General features: G+C 36.0%; 1 protein-coding gene across 2 annotated transcripts in view; it reads right to left on the reverse strand.

Annotated features, from left to right (window-relative positions):
- The window catches only part of LOC149780262 (type II phosphatidylinositol 4,5-bisphosphate 4-phosphatase-like), an 80,703-nt gene that overhangs the window by 15,853 nt on the left and 50,479 nt on the right, over window positions 1-14,371 (reverse strand). For both annotated transcript variants that reach the window (XM_089937073.1, XM_089937072.1), the window contains exons 3-4: window positions 3,929-4,035; window positions 943-1,045 (exon numbers count right to left, since the gene is read on the reverse strand). In XM_089937073.1, coding sequence (XP_089793199.1) covers window positions 943-1,045; window positions 3,929-4,035 — 210 coding nt within the window. The remainder of the gene's footprint in view (window positions 1-942; window positions 1,046-3,928; window positions 4,036-14,371) is intronic.

Below are 14,371 nucleotides of genomic sequence, written 5' to 3' on the forward strand. Positions count from 1 at the left end.
TCTTTAACATATTTGTATTAATGCACCGTCTTTATAACATTTGTATTACATTAATGCAATGTATTTACAAACAATAACACATGACATGGTCTTTTAATTCTCTGAGTACCACATTTTTGTTCAAAATCTAAATCTGTTGACCCAGGAATGTGTGAAAAATAATCAGCCACATGTACTGGTGTGCAACAGAAAAATCCTACCAAAAGGACCATAATTCATAATGGTGAAACAATATGCATGCACAATATATCAGTACATATCACGATACACTGGGTATGATATGAAGAGGCAACTGACTAATGCTTTAATGGAACCAGTTATTCACAGACACTGAAGATTAAAATGAATTATATGGGACAGGTGTTATTTTGCATTGACTCTCCACCTTGTATCAATGTCTGTATTAAAACAGTAAACTTGCTGAGGCATATAAATGAATCATTTCAACCATAATAATTTGTGTGCTTTGCTTTGTTTTAGCCCATGAATTATAATCTATTCAGGTGGGATTTTCTATACATCAATGTGTCAAAGAATTAATCTATTTTGCTTTTCTCCTATATATACACCACCCTCAGTAGTAAATCATTGCTATTAACTGTAGTGCAGGTTGCAAAATGAAATTCAGAAAGTAAATTCTGCTTCTTGATTCTCCTGATTAATAATCCTGCTAAGCAAAGAAAAACATATAACTGATCATGATTGGAATCACGCACTGCCCCTTTTTCTTCAAAATTGTAAAAATACTATAATTTATGTAAGTCTGTACCCATTTTATGAATTTTTGTACAAAAATACTGTAAACTTTTAAAGGTCGTGGTGTGCAGTTTTGCAATAAACAATTATTCCATGGAGATAACATTTCATGGAATCACACATTTTTACCTTAAATCCCATTCAAACTTGGAGGGTACAAAAAATCAAAGACAATATAGTACCTACCACAAACACCTGTGAACATCCGACACAGCTAACTCTAAAAGTTACTCCTGGAGACTGAACAGTAATGGTGGTAACTGTCCCTCCCATACTGATTATTCTGCGGCTGTAAACAGACAATACACAGCAATAAGCTGAATGAATCATTAAAACTGGTGCTCCAAAACCCCATACCTGACTTTTTGACCCTTCAATCAATAAGATTTTAATCTCCCTGCCTGGTTTGCATTTATATGATCTGCATTAAACCAGTCTACTGTAAATGTACTTGATTTAATCTCTCTCTCTCTCTCTCCCGCATACACACACACACACACACACACACACACACACACAGACACATAGCCTATTCTAGAAACATGGAAATGGGATCCCCTTAACATCTTGTAAGGATCCTATAAAATTCAAATGTAGGGTTCATTGGGACCTCATAAAATATAAAGCTAACGGAAGCCCTGTATATATAGTAATAATTACAGTGTGATCACTACTTCCGATCTATTTAATATTAGTTGCCACCGAAACAAAGAAAATGAAAAACGACATTTTAGGTCTGGAATTATCAAATATAAACTGAATATTATTTTTAATGCTTTACAATTTCAGTCTTGATATATGAAATGAAAATATAAGTAATACTGAAAACTGCAAAGGCCTGAAACAGATGGCATGAAATTTCATACTGTCTTTACATATGCTTAGCATAAACCTGACTTCAAACGAAGCCAAGATCTACAGGTATATAATGCACCGGGTGATATATGCATTATATGTAGTTAGCTTGAAATCACACCTACAACTAAGCTGATAAATCAACCCCACACCTGTACCTGTACAAAATTTAGCGACGATTTATTGGCCTAAAATAGAACAACAATCGTTCTTTTTTATCCTCATCAGCCCACGCATTATGTGATGGCAGATCTAATTTCACTGATGTGGGCAGTTAACTCCATTGGTAGAGCATCAAACTCATACCACATGTGGATTTTATATCTGCGAGGGTCACCAATGGTTGGCTGCCACATGGAAATGGCACTTAGCTCCCCCTTCCTCTACATGATATAGCCAATAACGTGTTAAAAGTGTTGTTAAAACAATCTAAGAAAGCTAGCAAACAACCACCGATAGTGGCACATTTTATATTTGTGGAACATAACATGATGGAAATTGGTAGAAAATATTTCATTTTGAAAAACATGCAGATTGCTGAGAATAACATTCCAAACAAGTTAATTCATTATTAGGTTGTTGTCAACATGTACACCAACGACCTCATCATCTGTGACAACCTGCAGTTAGGTATTCTTGTGAAAAATGAGTTGCTTCAGGCAATCTGGATCTTTTTCAGGGATGACAGAATAGCTTTTAGTCCCTGATATGTTTAGAATCATTCCAATGCTGTTTCCACCAAGTTTACAAATCATTTTGGCGCACTGAAAATTGTTCTGTCATGTAGCTACAGAGAATGTGTATTATATATACTTACTTAGGGAGTCCAACTACAAGCTGCACAAACCTACATAATGCGCTGGCAGATCTGGATCTGTGAAGTTTGTTTGGAGTAATCTGTAGAGAAAAAAAACACAGACCCAACTCTGCAGGCGCATTATGCAATGGCAGATCAGGTTCTTTGTTGTACTGAATGGTGCATAACACCATACTGAACAAGTTCATCATTTGAGAGAACTCCATGAGTTTTCTGTATCTCTGTGAGAAAGGACGAAAATCACTTCACAGAAATAGGACACTATCGAGTACTGAATGATGCACAGCACTATTTTGTACTTGTAAAGTTGGTCATCAAAAAAAAAGAATTGTTTTGGGTCCAATACTCTTCTAAAATGTATTAAGGCAGTACCTACCTGGCTGTGAGTCAATTATCTACTAAGGATATTAAAGCAGTTGACATGAATGACTTGAATCATGACCGATTTGGTGGAAAAAAATCGTTTTTTTTTAAATCCATTAAATAGTCATACACTTTTAATTCAATGAAATTTAATGAAATGTGTCTCAAATTATGAACCTCATTCACAAAGAATTTATTTTTCTTAACTGAAAGTAGCTTTAACAATCTTCCCACCATTGGATGCCCAGTTGTGATACTTTGACAAGATATTTAATGCTATCTAATATGAGAGGAGAGGCTGACTTCACGAGTTTTGGATGAATCTGATCCAATATAGCTGCCTCTGACAAATCAAGTCCAGAAATAAAGTTGTTTACTATACACAACTTTCAGGATTTTCAACCCTTGCATAAGTGGGTAGTTATATACACTGCATTCGCTCAATGAAACACAGTTTATATTGGTTGTTGGCTCCTTTAATTTGTAGGTATATTTGAAACAAAAAACTCATTAATCATCTGATCTGGATCCATTATATCCTGTACTTAATTTACAACAGTTTTAATATATGTCAAGTAAATTTAGTATGTTTACTTTTCCCTAACTTTTTAAACATTTTATAAAAAGCAAAAGGATTTCTCTTGTCACTATCTATAATCCTCTGGAAGTAATTATTTATGGTTTTCGAACCAATTTTGTGACTCATTTCTTCACAACTTACACTATCTTTATATCTGCCCACTTCCTGGGTCTGTCTCTCATGGGATTAAAAACGTCAGACATCATTCATTTTGGTTGGTGTGTGTAACTTACCATTTGAGTTTAGATAGGCAATGCTGATCAGCTATATTTAATAACAAGTTGATGGCAGATAAATGAACATACAATTTACGGTAGATAAAACTGCAACGTTCCATAATTTCCAATAGTGACTACAGATGAGATGATAAAAAGTCAAACTTGCTTATGAAAACCACATAGGCGCTCATCAGGAAGTTGTCTTTATAAGCACATGGTCTTGATATACATGTTAATCTGTAACAATGCACAACTGGGTTGAGGGACTTGTGGAACCTGATGGTCTCTTTATGTATGTGGTTACTATAGCAGGTTTTATTGGTCAACTGCTTCACATACCAGTTTTGCCGTGGACAAGATATTTTTTGAGCACCCGCCCTGCAGATCAGTAGACAGTTGCATGGGCAACGGACATATTTTTTCCCTGGGGGTGGATCTCTGATTGGCTGAAATGAAATGGAATGAAAGGTGATCATACTGAAACAATCCATTGTTTGGAGGCTTGGAATAAGTTTCCAAAATTTTGCTCAACAAGTAAAATTCTGACTTGACTGGACCAATTGCAGGTGGTTTAATGTCATGATAATTTGTGGTATCAGATGTATTCAAAACACTATAATTTCATATGCTGCTTGAATACAAGTTTTCTGTGTATTCAAAAACTCTTTTTGAATGTACTGGATATATAACTTATGTACCTAACAAGTGATCATATAAGAATAATAATAACACATGGTTTGCTGTGTGCAAACATTTACAAGAATACTTGGGAAAGGCAATGAACCCCCAAGCTCCTGTTCAGCTAAATGTTTTCACACTGCAAACTGTGTATATTATCACATGCCTTATTCTGTGTTACTTGCCACGAACATTATATGAAATATGATGAAAACAAGAGACTTGAGTGGGTTTCAGACTGCTCACATGGTGAATCACTAATAACCAGGCTCAAACTCATCATGTCTTATTAAATGTTTATACACTGCAAACATGCATAATCCCAGTCCTATTATACAAAACCAAAAACATTATATGACATATGAAGAAAGCGGGTTTCAGAGTACTCACATGGTGAATCACTAATCCTCAGGCTCAAACTCGTCATGTCTTATTAAATGTTAATACATTGAGGACTATGTATAATCCCAGGCCTATTATAAGAAACCTACCAAGAATATTATATGAAATATGAAGAAAACAAGAGGTCCAAGTGGACCAGATATTGTTCACATGACTAACATAACAAATGAACATTTCACTAGTAGGTTTATTTTGCAAGAACACAACTACATGAACTTTTTTTAATGATGCACTGAAACTCTGTTATTTCTAAAATAAACTGGAGAGTCATTTCTTCAATATGAATGTTATACTTTATTTTTTTATCCTAACGAGAATATACATGGTACGTAAGCCATGTGTCAAGCTAAGGCATTTCCATCATAAAATTATCACATTTCCACACTGCTATTCATCTGTAATCAGTAACATATATTTATGATCTCTTACATACAACTTACAAGTATGCTTCATTATGATGTCCAAGTGCATTTTTTTGTAAATTGTCACAGCTGTAAACTAACTTTTTTCAGTACTAGTGGCATTTAATTTTGCTACTTGTAACAATTTCAACCAGCAAAAATGTTGTCTATTTTCAATGTCCACTTGCATATTTATTCATATTTTAAAATAAAAATTTAAACACACGTCCAAAAATGTAACTAGCAACAAACTTAGTTTATTTTTGTTCCAGCTAGCAATATCAGAATGGTAAAAGCTTGCTAGCATCAATTTTGGGCCATGGTAAGTCTTTATTATTTATTGCATTGTGTACATTGGATATGTTCTGTACAGCTGATTGTTTCTGTAGAGGTATGATAGGCATCTTCTGATTGGATATGTTCTGTACAGCTGATTGTTTCTGTAGAGGTATGATAGGCATCTTCTGATTGGATATGTTCTGTACAGCTGATTGTTTCTGTAGAGGTATGATAGGCATCTTCTGATTGGGCACATGGTATGTATCTCTGGCATCAAGTGACTCTTAGTTATAAAGGTTTTAGAGACATGTGCCTGACTCATATAATTAGTGCTGCACTGAAGTCATTAGAGCTACACATACACCAAATGCAACATTGTTTAGTATGCATTCAATACTGACTGACAAAGCAATGCTCCAGTCACTCCATTCTTGCTGAGTTCTTGTTAAGGTTTCCTACGATGTCGGGGTGCTTTTAGTTATTTATCTAATGTATGTTTTGTAAGTCTTAAGTATGAATCAGCCGGGGATCGAACCCATGACCTCACACATCCAAAGCGGTCCAATTTTTTATATCTGGCTCTAATTTATCTGGTAACTCTTGACGGTCATGTCTACTGTACCAACAGCATGTTTGGTACCAGGAACTGAATATATTCTAGCCTGGTCTGAAATGCTTCAAGCATGATGCTTTGCTTGGTAAGCTCAGCTACTATAGCCATACTCAGCTATCCAATGTGCTGCTTGATGTCGACAAATAGGTGATTTGCATGTGATTTTGCTCATTCTTCCTGATGTGAGACCATGGTATCTTTATGCAATAGCTCAATGTATTTATTCAAAATAGATCTGGAACAAAGCAATACATGCAAAGCAGTATAAAATTAGTAAAACCTCCAAAAAGGCCTCTTTCACAATATATTTTTGTCTCCCTTTTATTAAAAAGTTGCAATGAATGCTGGGAATAGGCCTGTTTGAATGAGCTTGTTGTTTTGTATCATTATGAATATTTAATTTAATTGTTTGGCTGTTAGATTTAATTTTTTTTATTCCATTACAAGCTATTGTAATGTAACATTGTTTACTGGATTTGACATTGTCCAGAACTGATTTTTTTAAAAAAATTCATTGATGTAGTAAGCTAATAAACGAAACATTGCAACTAGTTGCAGCAGCAGAGAGGGTGAACAGACCAGGATTCCAGACCGAAATAAAGCTTACTATGACAGGTGAAAAAATACAAGCATCAATAATGCTTACCAAGGGAGGGTAAATAGACCAGATTTATTTGCACGATAAAGCCTTCCTACAACGGGTGAACTGAGACTTCTAACTGGGTTATTTTTTTGTGCGTCAATAATATTTACCTCATTCATTGCTGTGAATGACCATTATCTCAGATCACGTGGTCGCTATTTATGCTCTGGTCGAAATCTGCTATTTAAAATAACTGGGTCATATTCTCCACTCTCCAAAATGGAGGTCGTGGATTTCGTTCAGTACTTTCACGATTAGAATCACAACTATGAAAGCTTCAATAACTTAGGTAAAGGCTCTGATATTGATGTAGGTAGCAATTAATTTTTATGAATTGTCATATTCTGATGACTTAGTAATATAGACGCAGATGAAGAACTTGTAAATTTCGAGTATGAGAAATGGCAGCTATAGTAAGTTATGTGGCTTCACTGACTTGACGGTGAACAAGTTCTCTCAAGATTGTAAAGCACATAAAAAATTCTTACGTGAAAAATAATTACACAGCTATAACGATCGGACTTTACTCTTAAATTTTCCACACATAATAGATGTGTACAAAAAATATAAAATGGTTAAAATTGCTGTTAAACGTAACATACTCTACACTGCTTAACAGTTAACAGGCAGGCTTATGTGTATGGAGTCGAATAGGTAACAGGTGTTATATTTATAGTGCACTGCACTGGGTAACTTTGCTTCATGTGTATCAGAAGGCTAAAAAGCCATACACTCTATGACGTAAAGGGTTAAAATACACAGTAATTATTGCTATCTTCATATAATGTGAATAGTTATACTCTCCTTAAGAGGGCCTCAAGGAAGAATAGTCCCTGACTAATGAAAACAATGACTAATGACTTATTAAAGAATTATTATTATTATTATTTTTATTATTATTATTATTATTATTTACCTGGGTCATCATCCTCTCTGCTGCCATATGTGTAAAAAAAAAAAAGTGACAGGTCTCTCAACCAAAATTTTTATTGAGACCTACATGATATTGCGACCGAGGATCATGTAAATTTATCGTGATAAATCCATGAGGAATTGTTTGAGCACGCAAGAAGAACGTTTTGAATTTAATCATATCCATATCCCCTGAACACCAGTCTGATGAATGTTTCACAGAGTATGTGTATCAACTCCATTAAACACAACTAAAAGATTGCAGTTATCTCTGACCACTTTAGGTATTTGTGTATATCGCTGAGTAACATAAATCACATCTGTGTTTTTATGCCTGCCTCAAGAAAATATCCGAGCTGGATTTGATTGTTTGTCTAGCATCACATCATCATATACTACAAGATTGTTATTACAACCATCGAGACCATCCACAGATGGAGCTTCATCAATATTGGTAATAAAGTCAATAACATCATTACCGTCCTTGTCCAACAACTTTGCATTTTCATTAAAATCTTTAAGCACATTGTAGCACTGCTGATCATACAGATGGTGCCAACAAATACAACTTATCCCATTTGAGCCATCTCATTATCAGATTAAGCAACAATTGCATCTTACCAGACCCAGATGGACCTACGATAATTGCTCTGATAGAATTTGGTAGCGCTGGATGATGCTTGACTGGCTCTTGCTTTTGGAAATTCAAAAATTACATGATATATGGTATTCCAAACCTCTGATAAACTTGATCCTGAAAAAATTATTTGTGATTTTGAATCACTACAGGAACGAAGATACCAAGGTAGATATACATTACCAGCTGAATATAGGTTCAGTAAATTACTCCAACAGTCAATGATACAATCGCTGGTGACTGTCAATATTGCACAAGTTAAAGAATTTGTTTCACTTGCACACGCGAATGAGAAAATTAGATCAGAATTGTCTCATGAATATGTGTGTGTGTGTGATTTGGATTTTTAATGTAGCTTTAAAAAAATAGTGCTAAGATGTCTGCAGTGTGGCAGTTTATAGTGATGTCTAGCACTGGGGCATCATGCCGCAGAATTGTAGCACAATGTCAAACCCAGTTACATCATCCTGACACCAGACCGACCAGTCCTAACACTAATCCTGACACCAGACTGACCAGTCCTAATACTAACCTCTTAAAGCCGAGCGCCAAGCAAGGCAGCTGTTAGTACCATTTTTATAAGCCTTTGGTATGACTCGGCCAGGGATCGAACCCACGACCTCCCGCATCCGTGGCAGATGCTCTAATCACTAGGCCACCGGAGCAGTCAATGAATATGAAACAAAAAAAATTGTGAATGTATATGTAAGACAGTTGAAAAATATTATGTCTCATTGTAAACATTCTGTCACCAGTAACTGTGGTGAAAGTGATGACACCGTCACTGGTAACAGCTAAACAAAGTGAAAGTGACGATAAAAAACAATTTTTGTGGTTCTGAATCAGAATATTAATTCTAATACTTTTTTTAAGCTTATCAAATTTAAGGCAAGAATGTGTATAATTAAGAATTTGATCTCTTTCACATACAGCTGTAATAATATGTTTTGGCCGCAGTTCATTTAAATGTTCCTGCATTAACAAAAAATTGTCATCGCTGTATTCATCAATAAGTGTGGGTGTGATTAGGATTTTAAACATAGTTTTAACCATTTTTCAGTCATATCGCTACGATGTCTGCAGTACGGCAGTTTACAGTGATGTCTAGCACTGGGGCATCGTGCTGCAGACATGTAGCATTATGTCCCACCCAGTCACATTATCCTGACACCAGGCCGCCCAGTCCTAACACTAAGCTCTTAATGCTGAACGCCAAGCGAGGCAGCTGTTAGTACCATTTTTTAATTCTTTGGTATGACTCGACTGGGGTCGAACCCACGACCTGCCGCATCTGAGGCGGATGCTCTAACCAATAGGCCACCGGAGCAGTTTCATCAATAAGTATATTCACATGACATTTTTCTGTGTGTGGAAGTGTCAAGATTGTTCTGTCAGCACTTTGGAGTACCTCTTTGTTGTATACAACAACTCTCGCATGTCAGTATGTATATAATACCACACAAATAATTGTAAGCTCTATCAAGGTTGACTCAAAGAATTTTTATTTATTTTACAAAATCTTGATTTTGTCAGGATGACGCTCTTGGCATTTCACAAAGATCTATGATCTCACGAATGCACATACAAAATTTATATTTAAAAATTCTCCTCTTAAATCAATCAAGTATTCGCACTGGTCAGTAAGTCTGAAATGTATCCATGACAATAGTGGATTATGACATCGCTGATAAACTGGATTAAGAGGTTCCAACACAATCAAAAATCTAGGGGGGTGCATGAGATGTAAATATATATAAAATTGATCGCTGCTGGGCCTGACTGGATTTTTCAAGATCTACTTGACTGCTGCCACCTATTACATCACATACAAGACAACTGTGATTGTTGATGTGATCGCGACAACACCTGATGAATTATGATGTCCAGCATCGTATGGATCATTGTTATACTTAAGGATGTTTGCCAGTGGGGCTATTTTTTCTATGCTTCAATAATTTTTGGAAAGTTTCCATTGATGATATCATTGACTGATTTCTTCAATGCATCAGCATTAAATCTGGGAAATTTAAATGATGGTAATTTTTCTTCTGTGAGGAAAAACTGTTTATTCAAATTATTGGACTTGATCACTGCTTGTCTAATTAATTGATGAAAAACCTCTAAATTCACAGTGACTCTGTTTAGATGATTTATTTGCCCGATAATTTCCTTGGCGTCAGCGGGATAATTATTTATATGGTCAATGAATTACTGTCATAGTTTGTCTCTCATTTATTTATGCATACAAGTAATATTATCGAATAATCTTTTGAGATCATATTCTCTTTGCAATATATTATCCCAATTCCACATTAAGTCAACGATGCCACTACTTACTGGATCAAGTACAGAAATTGCACCTAGAGTAAATCTGCTCACATCTTTTATTATCATCCATGTGTTATATCCGGAACAGTTTCAAAGTAATAACTCATGTCTTAGGTATACAAAAGTCATGTAATTGGATCACTGAGGTTGTGGTGCTGCTTGTGGTGCATGACATTGTTCTTCCAGCCATCCTAACACAGTTCTGATCGATGACTGATATATACTGATAGCATAATCTTGAGAATTTATTTCTATCACTGCTGATAATGTTGGCTCACGAACCATGATAGTGATATTGGAATCTTTTTCCCTGTGATAAATTTTATTCTGCATTTTGATTCTCTCACATTAATAATTATATTTTTATTCATGTTGAGATCGCCATATATAATATCTCTAATTCTTCTGATGCATCCAGTAATCTCTCCCACGAGTGTAGAATTGATTCAGAGTTTTTAATTTTACTGTTTTTGTAAATATGGCTAAGTTATCGTCGGTCGCATCTGGTACCCAGAGAATAATATTGTCAATGGGATATTGCTCGTCTTTAATAATCCTTGTTTATCCTGAAAAACAATGACTTCATTTTGGTCCACATTTGTGAGACTCGAAAGAGTTCATTCTTGACCTGGTCAAGGGTTGCATATTTGTACAAGTCACCTTGGGGCTTGCCCTGAGTCTTACTCAGAGTAGATATTCCGTAAATATCTACCATTGTATACTACACGGACATGTTTAAAATGATCACTTGTATATTCGTTCATGACTTTATGTGGCAGTGTCAGAGACCTTGACACAGTGTCGAGCACAGTGAGTATTTCATGGCCATATATTGGCGGATCGGTTATTGTCCATGTTGGTAATGTTGAATACCAGATCGGCGGAGTGCTTTGCATCCTGCTCACATATTTTGAAAATTAATTCGGTGATGCCAGCCCATACAAATCAAAATTAACAACTCCATGTGGATCAATTGCATATGCAACCCAATGAGTACCTGGACCAGAACTTCCATTGAGATTAATGATACCGGTTTCAACACGGTTTAGTTGTTTTGGTAACTGATCAAACAAAAAAACACCTCTGAATTTTTTATGTTTAATTTTTTAGCAGCAACAAGTAAATCAACACTGGACATCAGAAGCATCTACGTGTCATGGGATGTCTCAGACCCAATCCGTGAGCGAATTGACCGTACCACATGAGTGGAGTTCCTGGCAGACTTAGACCCCAATCTTTTTTTGTTGGAAGTCTTGATTCTGTGACCTGTTGCTTTCTTTAATGCCATCCCAGCGACAGTTCCAAAAGCACCAAGTGCAGCTGCTTTTGCAACTGCTTGGGGGCTGCAACAGCCATTAATGCTGGTATAGCTGCAAGAAGTGGAAATATACCACCTGTCTTCACTGCATCTTTAATGGTACCCGCAGAAAGATTAAATCTAATGCCGGTCTTTGATTGTTTGGCTTCAATGAAGTGCCTGAGTTAACGTTCTGTCAGTGATAGTTTATTTGGACCACCTGTGATCTGTTCTGATTTCAATAATATTTTTATTCCACAGTTCCTTTTTGATAGTGATTGTAGCTTTTTAATCTGACCAGGAGTCAGACTGACACTAACATGATATGACATTAAAATATCATGAGCGATTTAATTACATGTTCACCACTGGGGCATCAATGACTCTCATTCCACCACCAACACCTTCAAGCAACATTGTTTTGTCTGAGAGTATAACAGCGACCACTCTATAACCACCAGAAATAGCTGATGGGCCAGGTATGGCAGCAGGTACTCATGCTACATGAACTCAGAAATGTATGTCAATGACTGATTGTCTGAGCAAATCCAAGTGTTCCAGTGAGAAATAATAGATCAGATATAATGTTGTGAAATCACGCTGCAAACCAGAATCCACATTCTGATCACACCCCATAAATGTCATCAACCAATGATAAGCATGTGCAACATGATTGCGTTCTAAATTCTTAATGTCCATTTATAAACAAAGAAACTTCACTAACCCCAAGCGTGTCAAAATACCCTTGGATTTCAATCCTGCCAATTTACTCTAGCACTTTCCTGAAATGCGATAAATATATGTTGTGGTGCTGACACTCCCTGTTGTGATGCTATCTGCCATGTGAATAACCCAGCAACATTACTTTGAATAAGAAAGTTTTGTCAGTATTACTTTACCTGCATCAACGGCAGCAGCATGCCATATTGCATCATTAGCAGTGGCTTTTCTGACAAGTACCACGGTGGTTTAGCACCAAATGTAACTTTTCTAACATTTCTACAGAATCCAAATATATGTGATAGTGGAATCACACATGAAAATTATTCATCGCTGTTCAACATTGATCGATGTGATGCAAATCCCAAGTTGAAGTTTTCATTCAATGATGCAACTTCAGTTCCACCTGCATTCAATGTTATGTTTCTGCTTTCTGGATGATCAGTTGTATCCTTTGCAAAACATCATTGATGGACCAGCTGATCTTGAGTAATCATCGCTGTATCTTGCAAGACCAAGTATTGTCATGGCAACATCAATGGTTTCCAGGCATGATTCAATATTTCATCCATCGATGCTACATGTGGCACTTTTAAATAGCGCCTTAATGCCATTATTAACAAAACCAACTCGATCACCAATTCCATATGCTGTATCATCTGCTTCCAAATGTCTACCTCCGATCTCAATAAATGCCTTAGTGGGCAAAAAATATTTACTTGTATCCTCTAAATCAACTATTCCACATGCGTTAGGTACACGTGTGTGATAAGAATAATACTGATAATCACGTACCGATTCATCCTTAAGGACTGGTACATCCATGTCAAATGCTAGATCAGATACACGTTTTAAGATTATTTATATTTAATACTATCAGACTAGCAGTTATATTTTTTTCTTTATCTGACATGGGTACACTAGCCAACTCTGCTAGTTTTTTGATTTGCAGCTTGATTTATTATTTTACTTACATTTGCAGGCGTAACTTCAGTGCTTGCCGGTTTTACTGGCTGAGGTTTTGGTCATATCAATCATGCTAGTTGATCCTTGATTGCTGATAATGCTTTACTAGCAACATCACCAACAGCTTTCATTCCCAGCTGCTTTGCGATCGGTATTGCTTTTGGGGCTATCCTACTAAATAGACCCTGAACAACACCACAGTGTCCATCCCTGTTAATCTTTTATACATAGTTAAATGCGAATTTATCACCCTGACCATTACAGGTCCACATTGAGCATTATGTATGATCATCTTATTTTCTTGGCACTGATCTAATTGCATACCCTCAATCACTGCAGTAATCATCAAAGATTTCATCACTGTGGTATCATCAACAAATTTATCAACAAGAGAACGATAAACATTAATGTCCACGATACTGCCTGTATAATCTCTGACAAATAGCAGCTGCTTCATTAACGATTTCTGGGGAATTATTACTGACTCGTCTTCCACCAATCAGAATTTCTAGTCTATCAACATCGGCAAGGACATTACTGGGACAGAGTTTACCAAGGCCACCACTGGACAAACCACTTCCAGTTTTTTCATTTATTACTGGTTGTTGTAGATACTCATCAATTTTCTTCCTAAGACTTTCTTGGTTTTTTTGCTACTTCTTTTATACATTTTTGTTTTAGTGGTTGTTGTCGTTTATATAATTCTTCTTCTGCTTCATAGATTCTATCAGCAGCAAGACCATTTCCAGTGGCATTGGGACCAGGATCTGTATCTTTTTTCTACTTGTTGTTGAGTCTGCTTTTTTCTTACTTGTTCTTAAGGTTGATTCCCTTTCTGCTCTTACTTTCTTCACTTTTTCTTCTCTTTGTCTCCTTTCTTGTCTTTCTTGTTCAATATACTCACCT

The sequence above is a fragment of the Sinohyriopsis cumingii genome, chromosome 16, assembly GCF_028554795.1.
Source record: "Sinohyriopsis cumingii isolate HCF-2022 chromosome 16, ASM2855479v2, whole genome shotgun sequence".
Classification (NCBI taxonomy): Eukaryota; Metazoa; Mollusca; class Bivalvia; order Unionida; family Unionidae; genus Sinohyriopsis; species Sinohyriopsis cumingii.